At 39.2% G+C, this 19217-nt stretch overlaps 4 protein-coding genes across 4 annotated transcripts; 3 read left to right on the plus strand and 1 right to left on the minus strand.

The window, feature by feature from the left end:
- Window positions 1–506: 506 nt before the first annotated feature.
- Window positions 507–2786, plus strand: CBG16356 (the record flags this gene model as incomplete). The annotated part of the gene is made up of 6 exons (XM_002643572.1): window positions 507–600; window positions 1029–1276; window positions 1325–1447; window positions 1651–2054; window positions 2137–2305; window positions 2397–2786. The coding sequence occupies 6 exons, from the start codon at window positions 507–509 to the stop codon at window positions 2784–2786; spliced, it is 1428 nt and encodes a 475-aa protein (XP_002643618.1).
- Window positions 2787–3645: 859 nt separating this feature from the next.
- Window positions 3646–11382, plus strand: Cbr-osm-1 (the record flags this gene model as incomplete). Its single annotated transcript, XM_045238773.1, is given in 22 exon segments — window positions 3646–3684; window positions 4370–4513; window positions 4563–4675; window positions 4748–4853; window positions 4901–4980; window positions 5025–5312; window positions 5447–5570; window positions 5722–6220; window positions 6266–6879; window positions 6923–7213; window positions 7262–7516; window positions 7572–7677; window positions 7727–7827; window positions 7842–7928; window positions 7960–8277; window positions 8327–8506; window positions 8553–8787; window positions 9270–9955; window positions 10064–10240; window positions 10287–10886; window positions 10958–11175; window positions 11283–11382. The coding sequence occupies 22 exon segments, from the start codon at window positions 3646–3648 to the stop codon at window positions 11380–11382; spliced, it is 5361 nt and encodes a 1786-aa protein (XP_045095866.1).
- Window positions 11383–11456: 74 nt separating this feature from the next.
- CBG16354 lies at window positions 11457–13039 on the minus strand (the record flags this gene model as incomplete). Its single annotated transcript, XM_002643570.1, has 7 exons — window positions 11457–11616; window positions 11669–11802; window positions 11885–12033; window positions 12093–12249; window positions 12300–12389; window positions 12468–12626; window positions 12962–13039. 7 exons carry the CDS (start codon window positions 13037–13039, stop codon window positions 11457–11459), a joined length of 927 nt encoding a protein of 308 aa, XP_002643616.1.
- A 2861-nt stretch (window positions 13040–15900) lies between these two features.
- On the plus strand, window positions 15901–17786 carry CBG16352 (the record flags this gene model as incomplete). Its single annotated transcript, XM_045238774.1, has 7 exons — window positions 15901–16132; window positions 16177–16275; window positions 16331–16473; window positions 16719–16790; window positions 16870–16977; window positions 17307–17501; window positions 17547–17786. The coding sequence occupies 7 exons, from the start codon at window positions 15901–15903 to the stop codon at window positions 17784–17786; spliced, it is 1089 nt and encodes a 362-aa protein (XP_045095867.1).
- Window positions 17787–19217: the final 1431 nt, after the last annotated feature.

A 19217-nucleotide genomic window follows, 5' to 3' on the forward strand; every position in this document is an offset into this window, starting at 1 on the left:
GTGTCTTCCTCCCGCCCATTTGCTCACCTACAGTGGCCATCCTCATATTTTATGGGAGGAATAGGGGGCGTGGTTTCTTGTGCACAGATAGCTCATACTCATTTTACAACGTGCCCTCGCACCTTTCTCTCTCTCTTCCTCTTTTTTCTTTTCTGAGTTTCTTTACCGGTTTTTATCGATTGCATCTGATACATCATCCGATTTCCAATCCTAAATTGTTGCCTGTCCGTTTGATGGTAACCGTTGAATTAGTTATCTGTTCCATTATTCCCTATCTCTCATATTTTTCTTTTCTCTTTCATTTTGGTATTCGTTTTCTTTTTCTTCTTATCACTCCCGTTTTTTTTTCTCTTTCATTTTTTTTTTTCGAAAAATGAAAGTGATACCGTTGCTAAATGTTGTTTTTATCGTATCATGGAAACAAAACTAGCCCGGTTTTTGCATTTCTACTTTCAGATTTCGGCATCTCACGGGTTCAACATCGTCTCCTTTCCAATCACGTCATCATGGAGATTCAGACGCCGATGTTGCACCATAATCCATATGACATTGTGAAAAGTGAGCCGCCATCTACACCCAAAGCTTTGATCAAGAGTTCATGTGAGTTTGCCCCGCCGCTACTCTCTGACAGCACTCGATCATCTTTCTTTGAAAAATTTTGCCCCTTCTAGTCGTCAACTTCTTCCTCTTGGATTTCTATCTGTTCATAAAACCTTTGCCCACCTTCAAAAAATAAGGAGTACTGAGAATTCATGTTTTTTCACTCAGGGATTTGAATTTTATAAGGTTTAATTTGATTTAATAAGTTTTTCACTACGGCTGTAGGTACTGTAATTGCAGTAAATGCGCTATTCTAAAAATACAAAATTCTGTAATCGCCATCCGGCTTTAACAGATTTTCTATTCCAAGCCCAGCGTTCTCCTTGTTGTTTACGGTACTAACCCCAATTTAGCAGTGATTCTAAAGAAATTCGCGCTTGAAAAACTCACTGCAAAATTTTTTTCTCCAAAACGTAAAATTATTCCAGATTTGGAAAACACACCAGAAATGGTGTTTGGAAGTTTTCCTCTTCACTCTGGCTTTTGCACACAAGTTGTTGGTCCCGATCCGCTGAACAATAACAATCAACCAAAAACAAATGCTAATGGGCGAGCGTTAGCGGCAGACCGCAAGCGACCGTATCCATGTAACCTGTGTAGTTCGAAGTTTGGATCAAAAATGGAGCTGGAAGAACACCAAAATTCTCACACTGGGATGAAACCATTCGAATGTGATGTAAGTTGCAAACAATACTTTTATAGGTGAATGAATTTACGTTTCCAGACTTGCAATGCAAGGTTCAACCGACGATCTACCCTATGGAATCACAAAAGAATACACTCCGATGCCAAGCCATTTGTGTGTACAGTATGCCAAATGACGTTCAAATGGAAGAATAGTTTAAAGGTTAGTAGCCATAATGGTGCGTGTGTGGAGCAATTTGTTCTACTTATTTGCTCTTATTAGATTTGCTCATCACAGATGATAACTTTTTGTTTGTCTCTCTAAGATTCATGTAAGTTACAACTGTCGTACTGTACCAGTAATTGTCTTCCATTTGTGTTAACGTTTGAAAAATGTTCTTGCCGAAAGCCATAAACCATTTTTAGTGTCATAAGGATATGCATCAACGGAAAAATGAGGTCTCAAGTCATTTGGATAACGATCTTCGACAGCTGACATACGCTACTGCTGCAAAGAGGAAGCTTCAGCAGGAGCAAGAAGAGAATGGAGGTCTTCCAGCGACATCTACAACCTCTTCTATATCACATCCGCTAATAACGACGACTTCAGGAAATAAGAAGCGGTCCAAGGCGTTTAAGAAAAATAACAATAATAACAACAACAACTCTTTGGCGGCTACTATGAGCCAAGTTCATCTTGGAGCAAACATTCAGCCACTGCAGGCCAGTGCTCTTGTACCTCCAAGTGATCATCAGATCGACTTAGATACCACTTCATTAGACTCGTTGATGCAGAGTCAGAATCAGAATATTCTTATGCAACTTTATGGGTAAGTAATTGAATTCTCGTTTGACGAAAATCTAGATCATTTGATATTTTGTGAACTTCTTTTATTCCAAAACCTTTTTCAGTTACGCCGATGACCGTCACAATGGAGGTATGCTTGCGCTGGACGATACCATGCTTTCCAACCTAAGCGACTCAAAATCAGACTCCGGCTCTTCATCAGGTGCCCTAAGCATTCAACTGCAAATGCCAATTAATATGCTCAACTTCCGAGGACTTGGAGCACAACAGTTGGTGAGTATGATGTATTAGAGGTCAGACATTTGCCATCTGAACCAGATAGAGTCCTGAAATATAAACTAACCAAATTTAATTTTCGTTCCAGCCACCTGTGCATCATCTCTCGTCCACCCAACCATCGGTGTCTTCTGGCATGGACTACTCCAATGTGAACCAACACGAGTCGAGATACATCGTCGCTGGACAGGAGATGATGTTGGGACATCCAACCTACCACAATGGAGCATTCGCCTCTTCCGAGAAGAATGGTCAATCTCACAACAACCAATTTGCCATTGACAACTGCGTGTTGCTTCCATCCTCAAGACAAGACTACCAGCCATTTGAGTACATGATCAATCAACCATATGGAATAATGTCCGAGCAAGTTCATGAGCAAGCCGTCCCTGCACAGCAGCAACAGCAGCAGCAACCACAACACTATCCAGAAGCAGTTCATGCGCACGGAAAGACAGTACCACACGAGCAGTGGTAAACATGCTCTTCCCTAATATTCCCCCGTACAGATGTCAGACATCACTTCTCGTTTCTTTCTCTTAAAATTCTCGCATCCGTTCCCAGTTGTGACCAGTATTAATCCCAACTCTGCCTTCCTCAAAAATCACCCACATTGGTGTCATCTCTCTTTCATTGTATTCCTTTAAATTATGTATCAAAATGATAATTACCTATCTTGCGTGCCTTATCGATGATCTTTCTCCGTTTTCTCTCTTCCTAACGCATTCTTCCAAAACCCCTCAAGAACACGCAGTGATCTCTGTGTAGTTCTCCTGTTGTTTGAAAAAACTTTTATTTTCAAAAGTTTTTCCCGTTGCAAATAATCCTCTCTGTTCCAATTCTCACATCCTGTTCACTATCCTTAACTGCCTTTCAGTTTTTTTTTCTCTCTTATTTTAACAACCATTATGTGTACACTATTCTTTGCATTATTCAGTTAGAAGCGATTCACTCAAATTCAGTGCGTGCTCACGTTAACATTGCCATTTTTCATTTCCACTCTTTTCGATTCATATACAATCCCTTTCCATACCGAATCTTGTCTCTGTTTTACTCTTTCTTCAAATCCTTTTTTTAATCTCAACTTTTTTTCCAATTTTAATTGGAAACTTGCATTTTATTCAATTGCATACAAGCCATAATAAATTTCATCAAACTTAACCGTCCATTCTTCTGAATTTATTCCATTGCGAAATAGCACATGACGACTCAATAGAAAAGGAGGAAAGCGTGAGACACACACGGGGTGTTTTATTCGGTTGCCATGGACACATTTCCCAAACGAGACTCCCGTCCGTCCCCTTCCTTTTGGTCAGTTAATAGCCAGTAGCAGGGCAATGAAGCTAAAGTATCTTTCAAGTATTATTCCTGCTCAGGTTAGTTTTTTTTTGAATAAATCATAATTCAAAAGGAATGAAAAATAACAAAAACAGCAAATCGTCTAGGTTTAAATATTAATAATTATCTGTTTTTGATGTTGAAATTGAAATATTTGTTTCTCAGTTTTTCAAGTGTTATTTCTTCGAAAAAATTTCTCTTTCAGGCTGAACAAAAAAAAGAAAAAATTCCAGCAACCTACAGCGCGAATTTATAGAAAAACATGTTAAGGAAAAAACGAAATTTAGAAATTTTTCATTTCAGAATTCTTACTGACCAAGTTTTTCCAAAAATCTGGGTTTAGAGAATAAGCTGACACAGCTTTTGATAAATTGTTCAGTGTTGTAAATAGTGAGACTCAGATTCAGAGAAATGGAAAACTTAAATTCCATCATTTTCGCGGAATGATCCATCATAAAATCCTCTTCATCGACTATAACTTCAGATTGGTTCGTTTTCTATGTCTTTTATGTATATTCTAGTCATTTTTGCACCATAATTCCAGCAGTTATCCGATTTATAGCACTTCTCCTCCTCTTTCAAGTAACACAGATCAGGTGGAAGAGGCGGCCATGGAAGAGGTTTTTCTCCGCTCGTCCCCCACTTTTCCTGTTATTTGTGCGCGCATTTTCTGCCAAACAACATATTTTTCGATAAATTCCTCAATTATTCCGTATTTTCCAGGATGGGGAAGCGAAAATCGCCACAATTGCTTGTTCCCCAAATGGCTTTCGAGCAGCAGTCGCTTGTTCCGATCGATCGGTCGCTCTACTCGATGAAAATGGCCAACAAAGAGACAAGTTCTCATGCAAACCGCTTGACGCAAAGGTTAGTCAGCAAAAGATAGTGTAAAACTTTTTATCATAACTCATTTTAGTACGGAAAGAAATCGTTTGCGGTCCTTTGCATGACATTTTCACCCGATTCGTCACGCATCGCCATAGGACAGAGTGATAATGTGCTCTTCATCTACAAAGTCGGAACGTCTTGGTAGGCTTTTTCTCTTTTTTTCATTGTGTAAAGGGAACGTACCCAATTGACTCATACTATAATTATATGCAGGAACGAAAAGAAAGTGATTGTCAACAAATTTGTGCAACCGTCGGCTGTGACTTGTTTGAGTTGGCCGTTCGATGATAAAATACTGGTAGGACAGTTAGATGGAAAGGTACCGTATCAATTGAAATGAAATTGAAAATAAACTGAGAATTTCAGGTCAGAATCGGGCTTATCAAAACCAACAAATGCAGTTCTCTCTTCAAGACTGACGAAACAGTCGTCAGCATTCAGACACAGTAGGCGGAATTATACTCAATGCCCCGGAAAAACTATTTTTCAGCCCAAAAAAGACATCCTTTGTCTCTGCACATCAAGATGGATCCATCATTCTGTACAACTTCAGCAGTAAAACTCAATCCAAGATTTGCACACTCCAATGGCCTCCATATAATCTCGTTTTCACTAACCACGGTCTCGTTGTGGCCACGTCAGACAGACGTGTACTGTCCTACACAGAGAACGGAGTCGTCCAACAGCAATTCGACTACAATGACCAGCCGGAGAAGGAGTTCTCGTCGATTGTGTGTGACCCTACTGCGCAGAATGTGGTCGTGGCTAGTTATAATAGGTGAGAAAAGATTGTTTTCTCAGAAAAAGGGATTATTCCTGGTGACTTTGCGATTTTCTGATTCATTTTAAGGCTAGGAAGGTTTCCCATTAATCGAAATACAAGTATTTAAAGAAATTATTATCGATTTTCAGGCTCCGGCTGTTCTCCTGGTCGGCCAGACGCGGTGCATGGGACGAAGGAGCTCCTTTGGAAATTCAGAATGCTTACTCGATAGGTGCCCTAGGCTGGAAACAAGATGGCAGCACTATTTACGCGGTTAGTTGCATCTCACTAAGAGAGTTTTTGAAAATCTGCAATTTTCCCAATTCACAAGGTAACTGAAAACTTCAAAAAATGAAACGTTGCCAAAAATTTTCTGAGCTTTAATTTTTCAAGAAACACAAGAGATCAATTCCTCTGATTACAGGGCACTGTCTGTGGAGGAGTCTTTGCTGTTGATTGCTGTCTACGTCGTGGTATGCTGAAATCTCGATTTGAAACCACCTACGTCGCCCCATCCCATGTGATTCTTCGTGATGTAACAAATGAGTCGAGAACAAATTTGATTTCCAATAAAGGACTAGCTATCGATGAGCTGAAAATCATGGGCAAAGACCGTTTTGTCATCGGATACACCTCATCCACCATCATCATTGCTGATACCGAAACCCAAAGATTCTCTGAGCTTGAATGGCAAAGTGGAGGACACGAGAAGTTTTTTTTTGACTTCAACAACTGCTGCTTGATCATAAATGCTGGAGAAGTGACTGTTGTGGAATATGGCGTGGATGGTCCGATGGGATGGGTAAGAACTGAGCTCACAAGTCCGTACTTGCTCAGTGTGCAAATCAGTGGTCCGGATGTCGAGGAGCATAAGAAAGTGAAGAAAATGGCATTTTTGGTAGATCCAACAACTATTTCCATCGGTAAAAGAAATTTATCATTACGATAAGCATAGAAAACATTTTCAGTTAACCTAGTTACTGGTCAACAGGAAAGCTTCATTCATCACACTGGTCCAATCGACTGGATTGAGCTTAATGAGCCAGCGTCAAAGCTTCTTTACCGCGACAAACGCTCGAAAGTCACTTTAGTCGACATTGATTCTGACCAGAGAACTGTTCTCCTAACATTCTGTACCTATGTCCAATGGGTTCCAATGAGCGATGTCATTGTTGCACAAAGTGGAGACAATCTGTCAGTCTGGTACAATCCAGATCTTCCAGAACAAGTGACTAATATGAAAATCAAAGGAGAAATTGAGACAGTCTTGAGAGACGCTGATCGAACTGAAGTCATTGTTCAGGTACCCAAAAATTATAAGCAAATCTTCAACAGAGATATTCAGGAGCCAACAGCAAAAGTTGCATATGAACTGGACAACACCCAAATAGAATTTGGAGCAGCGCTAGAAAAACGAGATTTCGAGAGAGCTGTTGCGTTTTTGGAATCCAATACAGGATCTTCAGATGCTTACGCAATGTGGACTAGAGTAGCTGAGATGGCACTAGAGCATGGAAACCTTTTTGTAGCTCAACGGTGCTACGCGGCAATAGGAAACATTGCAAAGGCGAAGAAACTTCATGTAAGCACTAACCTTCACTATTTCGACAAATTCCAAATTTCAGGATATAATAGAGATTGCTGACGAAGCTGCCATCACTATCGGTGGCGATGGAACTCACTATTACAAGGTTCGTGCTATGATGTCAATCCTTGGACGCAAATTCAAAGACGCTGAGAGAATATTTCTGGAACAGAACGATGCGGATGCTGCAATTGGGATGTACACATCTCTTCATAAATGGGATGAAGCAATGGAACTAGCAAAAGTGATCAACTATCAAAACTTGGATGGTCTCAAAAATAATTATATGAGAGCTCTCAGCGAAACAGGACAGGACTCGAAGGCGGCGGAGGTATTATAGACCTAAGAAAAGTTTTTTTTGAAGAAAAGCGTTTTTCAGCTCAAAGCAGCAGATGGTGACACAATGGCAGCTGTAGACTTGTACATGAGGTCTAACAAACCCTTATCTGCACTGAATGCTGTGATGAATGATAGTGTGCTCTCTCAAGATGCAAATGTTTTGAGACAAGTGGCGGAGGCTCTCGGAAAAGCACAACTGTTTGATAAGGCTGGAGAAGTTTACGAGAAGCTGAAAGACTTTGACAATGCCGTTGACAACTATAAAAAAGGGGATGCATACGGAAAAGCTATACAAGTAAATAATTATTTTTTCTTGTTTAATTTCGAGAAACACAATCTAATTTTTCCAGCTCGCTCGATTCGCATATCCTGAGAAAGTGGTCGATCTCGAGCATGAATGGGGTTTACATCTAGAGTATATCGGGCAGTACGATGCCGCTGTGAACCATTTTGTTGGTAAGATAGATCTTTTTTGTTTGATTATTTTGAATTTGATTATTTTCAGAAGCAAATGATTTGAAGAAAGCTGTTGAGTCTGCAATTCGAGCCAAAGAATGGCCAAAGGCGTTATCGGTAAAAGCGCAAGAACCCAACGCAAAGATTTTAGCTTTATATTTCAGATCGTTGAGAACATTCAAGACCAAAAAGTGCGTACAACTTACTATGGAGAAATCGCTGACCATTATTCGAGTGTAGGAGACTATGAGGTAGGAGAACGAAAGGAAAAACGGTTTCAAGAAACTAGAATTTTTGCAGAGAGCTGAGCGACTATTTGTTGAAGCCGGTCTATTCAACGACGCCATCATGATGTACGGAAAAAATGGAAAATGGACTGACGCGTTCCGTCTCTCCGTAGAATTTCACGGAAAGGATGTCACCACTTCATCATACTTGTCAAAAGCTGAAGACTTGGATGAGCATGGAAGATTCGCTGAGGCTGAGCAGCTCTATATCATAATTGGCATGCCACACAAGGCTATCCAAATGTATGATCGAGTTGGGCGAGACGAAGACGTTCTTCGGCTAGTCGAGAGGTACCATGGTGATCACTTGCAGGTGAGTAACATGAAACTTGATTGAAGAAAACGGGAAATTTAACACTTAGGAAACTCGGAAGCGGTTTGCTGCTCAGTATGAGGAACGTGGTGACCTGAAAGCTGCAGAAGAAGAATTTTTGAAAGCTGGAGACTTCCGAGCAGCGATCAACATGTACAAGGAAAACGAAATGTGGGCAGACGCCTATCGGATCGCCAAAACTGAGGGAGGAGATAATATGGAGAAGCAGGTAGAGGTTGCTTCTTTTTTTAAAAACTGACAGTAACATTTTGTAGGTTCTTTTCATGTGGGCCAAGAGTATTGGTGGTGATGCAGCGGTCAAGTTACTCAATAAGCATGGCATGCTGAATGAAGGAATTGAATTTGCGTGTGATTCTGGAGCATTTGACTTGGCGTTTGATTTGACTAGAATTGGAGCTAAGGACAAAATGGCAGATGTGCATTTGAGGCTGGCCGGTCAGTTGGAGGAGGAAGGAAGACTCGAGGATGCATCGAAGCATTACATTGAGGGTGAGAATTTTGTTCAGCTAAATTCTGATATTTGAAAGTACTGAAAAGCTAGCATTTTTTCCGTGAAATAGATTTTTTCTAAAGGAATAATCCTAGATTTCATGACTTAACATAATGTAACCAGCATAAAACATGCTCATTCCAGCAAATTTTGAAAAATTATGCTTCCGCGTTCTGCAGCAAGCACAATTTTTGTGCAATTTCATAGTCGCACATGTTTTCAGTTGTATAAATTGGGGTAAAAGATGATGAAAAACATTGCGCGTGAGCCTAAATGCATCCCGTAATTTGTGTCTGTGCACACACCGAAACGCTAAATTGCGGACTTTGCGCCGTTTTTTTTTGTGTTCAATTTGAAAGAATAAACAGAAAATTGATATTGTTAGCCGACAAAAATTAATTAAAAATGAAACTAGTAATACTAAAAAAGTAAGTGGGAATTTCTAATTTCCAATTTCAGTGAAACTTTTCGATTTTTGCAGGCAACAAACCGGACCTTGCGGTGGACATGCTCATCCGTGACAGTGATTGGGCTGCTGCTGAGCGTATTGCAAAAGAGCACTGCCCTAATCTTTTGCCAGATGTCTACACTGGTCAAGCTCGTCGTGCTATTGAAGAAGGAGATCATTTGAGAGCCGAAACATTCCTTCTGAGGGCAAACAAGCCGGAGATCATTTTGAGGTATTTTTTCATTGTAAGGAATAAACAATGTTCACTTGTTCAATTTTTTAGATACTTCGCTGAAAATGAAATGTGGCCAGATGCTCTTCGTATCGCTCAAAACTATTTACCACACCAATCGGCACTAATTCAAGAAGAATATGAAAAATCAGAATTAAGAAATGGGGCGCGTGGTGTGGATTCGTACCTGGCTCAAGCCAAGGATTGGGAGCAACAGGGCGACTGGAGGAAGGCAGTATCTGCTTTACTCAGAATCAATGCGGAATCGACGGACAACGAAGCTTTGATTGTACAGAGTACCGAAAAGGCCGCCGATCTTGTGATGAAATTTTTGATGGGTGATGATGAATACGTTGGAGATGTTCTAAGAGCACTGGATGACAATAATTGTCATGAGAAAGCAGCGGAGTTGCTTCTGTTGTTTGGACAAACCAGACAAGCAATAACAGCACTTTGTAGAGCCAAGCAATGGGGAAAAGCAAAACAGGTAATATTTTCTGAAATTTGAAATTGCCTCAGAATAGCCTGACAATTGTCAGACTATAGCAAATTCTACTCGTGAGTCGACAAATGAGAAAAAATTCAAAACTTCCAGGTGGCCGAAGAGTACCTGCCTGAAATGGTGGCTGAGATTGAGAGAAACTATAAAGACAGTTTGAAAAATGAAGGGCGACTTGGAGAGCTCATCGATGTGGATGTCGTGACTGCAATTGATATGATGATCGAAAATGATCAATGGGATAAGGCACTAGACACCGCAAAATCTCAAAACGTGAGTTTTGTGAAAGCTGTTTTCATATTTTTCTTAATGTTTTCAGTACCGCCCACTTCTTGAAAAGTACGTTGCTCAATACGCTGCAATTTTAATTCATCGAGAAGATTATGTCAGAGTGTTGACTATCCTAGAAAGATACGGAGCTTCAGGAAACCCAGCCAACTTCTCAATCTACAGAACTCTTATGGAAGAAACATTAGCTAAGCCACGATTTGACTATAATGAGATTGCTAGAGTGCGGAATGTTCATCTTGATGTGTTTCTAGCCTTGAAGAAAGAGGGATCTGAGCATCTGGAAGAGTTCACAAAAGCTATGTGGGCCCTTCATCTCATATCCATGCGGACTGCACTGGAAGAAATCGATAAATCGGTGCCAGAAGTGCAGAAATTGTGTTTACGCCAGTCGCTGTCGTTATTGAGATACACTGATGTATTGACACCGGACCGTATCTTTTACGAAGCCGGATCCGCTTGCAAAGATTATGGAAAGGAGTACGAGTCGCTGGGCTTCTTACTTCTGAATCACTATCTCGATTTGGTGGATGCCATTGAAGAAGGAAGTGGAGAGCTTGTGGATTACAGTCCGTTCGAGAACAGTGACATTCCGACAGAGGTATCATTGCCAACGAGACAGTGGTTGGAGGTTAGTATTCTTTTGTTTTGAAATGGAATAATTCGAAACTCGTTTTTTTAAATACTAAATGTTTTTTTCAGGGCGCCAAGCATGAAGAAATCAAGGAATGGGTTCTGGCCGCCTCCGTCGATGATCAGCACAACAAAGAGCTAGTCTACGACCGGCGTGGCGTGTTCGAAGCTTCATTGACCGACAGACGAGGCGAAACAGCGGCGCCGTGTCTGGTAACTGGTTACCCAGTCATCGAGAGTACAGTTCACATCGGAAGTATGGTGGCCGAGAAAGATTTTCTGAACAAGTACGTCTAAAGATGTCTGATCACTTATCAATGTGATACAGTATCCATCCCATTACCGAGACGACAAAGAAGACGACGACAATCCTTGTAATGTGTTTTTTTTTCAGGTTCCTCGTCGTTATCAAATCTCATCAATCGGAAAATTTATTGAATGTGCAAAACTTTGTGGCAAGATGGGCTGGTTCACCGTTGGCCATTTCGTTGTGATGTTGTGATTTATCTTTTCGCTTATTGTTTTATTTTGGAAACGAAAATAACAGAAATGAAATGAAGATACGGTATCAGTAGCCATGTCTCAAACTTGTTACCAAACATGTGAACTTGATTCCCCGTTTTCTCAACGCGTCCAAGAATGTGCGTTGTAGTGCATGCTCGATTCTCTCAATCACAGAGCAGTTCTCTATCTGGACTGTTTCGAGTTGAGGGAGGTTCAGTAGATGGCTGGAAACGCAAAAACTATAGGATTACATCATTGTTGTAGTTTTTAGCGTACTCATAAAATGCTTGCACTTGTTCTTGTGTAGTGAACAAGAATCCGTTGAAATGGATTTTTTGAATCTTTCGATGGAATTCGATGAACTTCAAGATAAGATGCGGAATATCCGGCGAAGAGAGACGTACGTTGAACTGCAAGAAAATATGATTGATAGGGCTACATGCATTTTCAAGTTTGATTTTTATTTCGAAAAAACGTTGAATTCAAGTTCACCTTGGCCTTGACACATTTCGCCATGATAACTTCATTATCAATAATGTACCGAAGCACTGTTGATACTGTCTCCTGCCTGCAGACGATGTGGAAGTTGACCAATTTACGGAGTGTGCTTTGTGGTATTGCTTCAATGCGAGATGCACATCCTGAAAATGCGTGAAAGCTTTTAAAATCTTTTTAAAAAAATCAAAATCCATTATGCTACCTCGTCTAGTTATTGTTGTCGGCTCCCATCCATCCAGTTTCAGTTTGACTAGAGATTTGAAATATGTTAGTCCCATCAAAACATCATTTCCTAACCACTTTTTGTCCTCATTTTGGATAATTATGATTTTTTGAACATTGGGAACCGATTTCCCGAGCTGAAACCAAACCAAATCAATTTTTTATACATCGATCTCAGAGTTCCCACTTTTATCATATCGCTCATTGTTAATACACATGGTAGATCAGCAAGCACAATCTTCCGAAGACTTGGTAGAAATCCCATAAAATTTATCATCTGAAAAGGAAGAAATAGGAAAAAAAAATATTTGCGGACTTTAGATGCGTCATGTAATGATGGAAAGTGATTTATCACCTTGGTTGGATTCAAATTGGTGCCATTTATCTTCTCATCATTTTCCACATTAAGACAACGACAAATTCCATAGTGACAGTGATTGTTATAGTGACGGAAATCGAAAGTTTGGGACTTGCCTAGCACATAGCTTCCAACGGCATGGTTTCGTGTTGACGTCTGCAAGAAGTAAGACGAGATTCGATTTGGAGATAAGATAGGCATCTTTTTTCAGACAAAGAAGGTCGAAGGGGAAATGTGAAGACGAGTAAAAGTATTTCGTTTTTAAATCTTGCAAATGACAAATCCAATCCAACAGTGAAACTGGAACTAGAAAAAAGAACTCTAAAGTGAATAGAAAACATGGGATTACTGTGTACAAATCGATACGGTTCAAAAAATCACTAGTCACAGAGATATTGAGATACGGTAATTTATAAATATGGATTTATAATTTCAAAATTCATTGAATGAAACATTTGGAGTTATTTAGCAAACTTTTTCAGAAGACTCACCGCCCTGAAACCTATCCAGTCTGCAGTATCACATTTTTCCAGAATCTGTATCAAGATTTCATTCGGAACCTTTTCCATCACCCCTCGTATCTGAAATTAGAAACCTTATCAATGATTTATTTACATTACCATTTTTTGCATAGAGCTGTCAATCAAATATTCGCAAAACCGAAAAAAGAAAAACTGCCGGAGAGTCTGAGAAAATTTGATATTTGATAATTGATAATTTATTGGTCAGAAGAAAATATGCCACAAAAGTTATAACGGGAGTTCTAGATAAAATCCCTAACGAAATGAACCTAGAGAATGGGGAAGAAAATGGTATACATGTAAGGTTGGCAAGATATTTTTTTTTTAAAGGGGGAAAAGGTAAGCTAAAACCGGGTGATGGAAGATTGGATTAAGGTAGAAAATTGACCGGGAGTTAAAAATTGGGGAGTATTCCTTACAATTGCATTCCAAATAGGGGCGGTGGTGAAGAAGAAGTCATCGGTACATTTATCTTAGAGAATAAGAGTCATAGGTCTCCTAGGACAGTCGGAAATTCTTTAAAAAAAGAGGATAATTCTGGCATATTCATCTACATGAGAAGCAGATGAGAAAAAAGAACAAAAAGAAATAAAACGAAAGGCGAGAAATAAGATGATAGAACTACATTACATTCATTTTTGAAGACTTCCCTTGAGCAGTTCTTTCTGTGTGCTGGCTTCTGTTTTCTTGAGTCGGAAGGAAAAGATAAGAGGAAATAGAGAAAAAAAGGGTTTGTAGGTGGTCGAGCCAGCTGATTGATAGCAGGGAGGATAAGAGGTAAGAAGAGAGGAGAGCAAACAAATTTGACCCAAATGAACTTTTGATTCTCGTGAGCCCCGGCAGATAAGGAGAATAAATAATAACAAGAGCACAATAGGTGAGTTGGCAACACAACTAGAAACAAACTATGAATTGTATCCTGAAAACCAACTATACTGATAATAGGTACAATAGAATGGCAAATGACGCACTCTGTTTTTTTCTTAGCAGAAGCAAGGGTGTGGTAGTTATAGAAGTTATTACAGAGAAGGAGAGACAGAGGGGAATGGAAAGCAAAACGAGGTTCAATGCGAGGTTGTCTGAAAGTGAAAACGATTCTGGTCAGTCACTCACCTTGAGGAAGAAGAGGGATTGAGATAAAGCCGCCAAAGAAACAGAAGGACGTTCACATGTTGATTTTTTGGTTTGATTATGCATTGAAAGGTATAGTTTGAAAATTTTTTGGAACGATCATTGTAGTTCGTAATCTTGTAAAGAACACAAAAGCAGACCCAATTCGAAGCTTAGAAAATCTCGACTTAAAAACTTAAACAATTCGGTAGATGGATAATTATTTTTCGTCCTCAGAGAAAATTTCGAGATTCATCTAAATGCTTCTCTTAAACGATTCGTTTATTACACTACTATGGTAAACAAAAAGTCTAAGCTTGATCCAATCCGGCCGCTTTGAAAATTTTTTACAGCTTCAACCATTTTCTTTTTGGAACCAATTCCACGTTGTTTCATATCCGATTATGCAGAGCACCTTTCAATCTCACTCATCACTTTTTTTTGGGGAAAAATGTTCTTCCGCTTTGTGTGGTTCCATCACTTTCACTGTTTCCTTGCTAAATGATTTTGAATCTGCCCCTCTCTATTCTTGGGATTGGTCGCCGTATGTCCATCCTTCAAAAACCAATTAACACTACCGTAACCAGTCATAAAACTGAACGAAAAAATGGGCGTACTCCCGGCTACTATAAAAACGTGTCTCACTATCACTTTCTACATTGACAACTGATCGAGTGATTGATCGGTCCGGTAAAAACACCATTTTTTTGTTCGAATAGGCGGATGACACGAAAAAAAAAACGTTTTCCCTTTTTCGTGTACTTTTTGTCATCTCTTTTGATAAGATATACCTCCCCCCCCTTTCTATCCGACGGATGATGATCTACTATGGATCCATAACAGTGCTGCCGATGGGAGAAAATATGCTGGACTATGCGGCAAGATCTATCACTTTTCCTTCTGCCTTCCATCACCGTCTCTCACCATCGATGGACGTAGAAGATGGACGTCAGCTTCTTCTTTTTCTTCTCATTTGCTTCTCAGTTGTCCTACAAAAAGCCATTCATATCACTCACTCTTCTGGAGAGAAACAGACCAGTTCTTTTCTTTGTCGTCTCTCAATCTCTAGCTCCTAGGAATTGATCTTTTTTCTACTTTTATAACCCTCGTGTTTATATTCAGAATTCACATTTATATATCCGAGGACCTTCTCCTAAATCTGTCATGGTGAAGTTGTCCAAAACCCCCTTCAAATTGAAAGAGAAATATTAAGAGGCGCGAGGAGATGAAAATAACAGTAACAGTAAGTTTAGAACTGAAGTTCTTTCACATTTATCTTCTTCATTCCATTTCAATTCACCAAGACACAATCATACGCATAGAATCACACACATACACTCAAACAAACGTAAATTCCCCATTATCGGTCAACCCCTTCTCATATCAGAAGGAGAAAAGAATCGAAAAACAGAATTGAAATGGTTTTTTTTCTTCGCTTTCCTCTCCCACCGCTTTCTTAAAACTTTCCCATCCACTCTCACAATGTCTCAACTACCGGTAATTTTTCTATCTTTTATACTACTAACTCAGCCCCTGATATCCGTAGACTACCGTTCTATTTTTAACTTCCTCCATTTCTAAATCCGTCTCGATCTCTCAATGTCAAACCCCCTAAAAAAATAGAAGAGAGATAAGAGAATTGCGATTGACTAAGCCATGATATATCCCTTATCAGCTGATTATCCCTCCATTTTTCTTATCAATTCGCTGATCGAAACACGTTTCATTTTTTCTTGGTGTTAATCCCCGACAATGCGTATTTTTCAAAAAATAAACATATTTCTACTCGGATATTCAGTATGGACAAAAAGTACATGAATTGTACGCGATGCGAGTTGTGCGGAACAGCTGACGTCATCTATGGATCAACGTTCATGGAATACTCGATTCTCTTCCGATTACTGACCGCTCCCTTGGCAACAATGGGAATGGGTATGCTGTCAGCGACGATTGTGAAAACAAAAGGGATTCATATAAACACAAAAGTCATTCTCCTTGTTTTATGTATTTCTGCAATTATTTGTAACACTGGTAGGTTCACTTTTTGGGGTTTGAATACCCTGATGTTTTTTCAGGTATTCTCGTGGATTGTCTCTATAAATTTTTCATTTCCAATGTCATGCCAAATTATATGCAATGCGATTTTCAAGTATTCAACCCGCAATATGGAATTGGTAATCTTTGACTTTAAACAAACTCTTTGAAAATAAAGAAATTCAAATTTTCCAGTGATCCGCCACATCGAGATCCTAGGTGCAATGTGTCTATCCACTTCATCAATTGCGTTGGCTGTTGAACGAACTGTGGCTACAATTTTCTACCGCAATTACTCTTCAAAGCCTACACTCGGATCGATTCTCGCCGTTATCCAGGTATCAACTTTTAATCAAATTAGAACTGGTGATTTTTGAGTCAGGGAATTTGCGAACAACACGTTCATTTTGATTTTTTCTTCTGTTTCTTTTTTTATATCTTCATTCTCTCAACGTCGCGGTCAACCATCTATGGTCGCTTCGATCTAAGAATAGATGTAATGGGATTTTAGAGAAATGAGACTTAGAAGGAAGACGATGGAATGATTAGTTCGTTCGAGAACTAAAGTTAACGATCATTTCAGATTCTGGTCAGCTTCCTCCCAATTTGGAATGTGCACACACCAAAACAGATGTATCCGTATTCGCCGCCAGAGGTAAAGGGTTGTGCATAAAAATTACATTTTTGCTACAGTATCCCCTTTTTAACATCTTTGAGACTCCAATCCATTTCAGCTTCACGCCTACAAGCTCTACCACTCTATGAACATGTGGCAAACTATTCTCAACGTCATCGCCTTTTTCATTTTCATCATTCTCTGGATCATCAACTATACCAGAAAAGTAATAATTAGTCACACAGACGACCACACCCAGTCTTTTTTCTAGAAGATCATTGGGAACAGCCATCTTCAAGTCGTTTTGGATAGGTACAATTTGCATGAAAACATGTCAACGACTCATATAATGGTATGGTCTGGGTGGGGGAACACCTTCAATTTCTGATCTCTATCTTTTCGGAGAAGATACATTACGTTATCTCTTTAGAAAACCACGCCATTCCAAAATATCATATTCTTAGAAAATGAAAAAAATCATCGGGAAAAAAAAATCATCGGGATTAAATTGATAACGGCTAATGATAAGAGGAAACTTAATAAGTCAATGTTCAGGCGCCGATCATTCTCGTTCTGTGTCTGATGGTGTTTGCTTCAGAATTGGTGAGCTCAAAATTACTCGAGATTGAGCTGGAACATGTTCTTTTCACAGATTCTCATCCTCTTCACACCATTTACAACGAAGACACAGTAGTGACTCATCAAGTGTTAAGTGAAGTTATCGAGTATTCGTTCTACCCCGAATTACAGGTATCCAGAACAAAATCAGCATTCATCAAAAAGGTTCATTTTCAGCTTACCTTAATTCCAATCATGTTCATCGCCCTTATCTTGGTGCTGATCACAATTTCCAAGAAACTTCGAGATAATTTCCTACTGGTTTCCAATCTATCCATTTGTTTCCCTGTGAAGGTTCATACAACAGATTCGAGGTCTTCAAGCGAGTCTTCAAGCTCCGAAGGATCATCAGAGAGGATTCACTGGAATCGAAAAATCGACGGACTCTCTATAACGACTCAAGGACCGAAATTCTAAATTTCTTGTTCTCCCGGTTACTGTATCTCCTAATCCTTCTCATCAGTTCTCCTCTAGTTCCACTCAAAAACCCATAAATTAGTCAAGTCGAAGTAGCAAAAAATTGAAAGTCACATTTAGTTGGAATTTTGACAAGACCCCTCAAATTTTGTATGTATGACAAACTACCGTACTCCTTCTGTTATCACATGTGTCGATTTTTCTTGTTTTGCAACAGACTTTTTTGTCCCTCGTCGATCTCAATGGCCTAATAAAACGTTTGATTGAAAGAAAAATAATTTGAAGTTTCCTTCGTTACGATAGAAACCCCATTCGGATGGCGTTGATTAATGTTCTGAATTGTTGAATGTGACAGTGAGGAAAGATGATGATAATGGGTCAGACATCATGGGCTACCGTAATACCTAATAAAGAAAACATATAATGACTCTTGATAGGAGTCTATGAGAAGTCACAGAGATTTGAGAATTTAGATCCTTGGAAAGCAGAGACGATCTTACTGTAGCGGATCTAAAGGGTAAAGAACGCCTGAATTCCAATTTCTGAAATTATGAACACATTTCGTTTGCTGACGTTTTGAAAGTGAGTCTTACTGAAACTAATACAAAATTGACAAAATTAAAAAAAAATTGAATACCGATAGACTGGAACCATATCTACCAACCGAGCCTACTAGGTCCAACTATGAAATCTTTGTTCGAACTTGGAATTTCTTGCCATATTAAAAATTGAAACCTAGAACTTGACAAGATACACCAAATTCTATTTGACTCGCAAATATATTTGAATGCTGAGATTCAATCCAAAAGGTTGTGACATAGCTGGGCCGGCAAAATCGGCTCGGCTCGTTCTTTTCTCTAATTTAAACCCCGAAATTAATAAATAAGATAAAATTTTAAAGGTTTTTTCAAGTTCTACATCTTACATTTCGATTTGAAAAGAAATTCACATGTAGTTGACTCTAAAATGTCAGATTTTGATAATATCTTCTTTCGAATTGTCGCAATTTTTATGAAAAAATTTATGAAAATTTTCCATTTCAAGCTTTTTATTTCGTGATTAACTATTTATTACTCATAGTCCCAGACAGGAAATTCAGAAATTTGAATTTTTCAGCAGTTCACACATATAAATGAACCGCGAGTCTTTTCGCCGCATAACAGGAAGTGCTCATTTGCCACTCGAACATTCTAATTATTCCCCTATTTGCCGTACCTACCTAACTCCTAACCACATTCTCAAAACTACTTTTAGCTTCCGTCACCATCATAAAAAATCTGTCCTGGATAAATCATCATGTCTAGTCAATTCCAATTTCGAGTGAATGGCAGGAAAAAGAGGTTCAGTGAGTGCGTGCGTGTTTTTTTTTGTTTTGAAAAGTGGGATTTTCCTTCTTTGTGATGCTTTTTCTCCATTTTATGCAGCTAATCG

The sequence above is a fragment of the Caenorhabditis briggsae genome (assembly GCF_000004555.2).
Source record: "Caenorhabditis briggsae complete genome, chrX, whole genome shotgun sequence".
NCBI classification, from domain to species: domain Eukaryota; kingdom Metazoa; phylum Nematoda; class Chromadorea; order Rhabditida; family Rhabditidae; genus Caenorhabditis; species Caenorhabditis briggsae.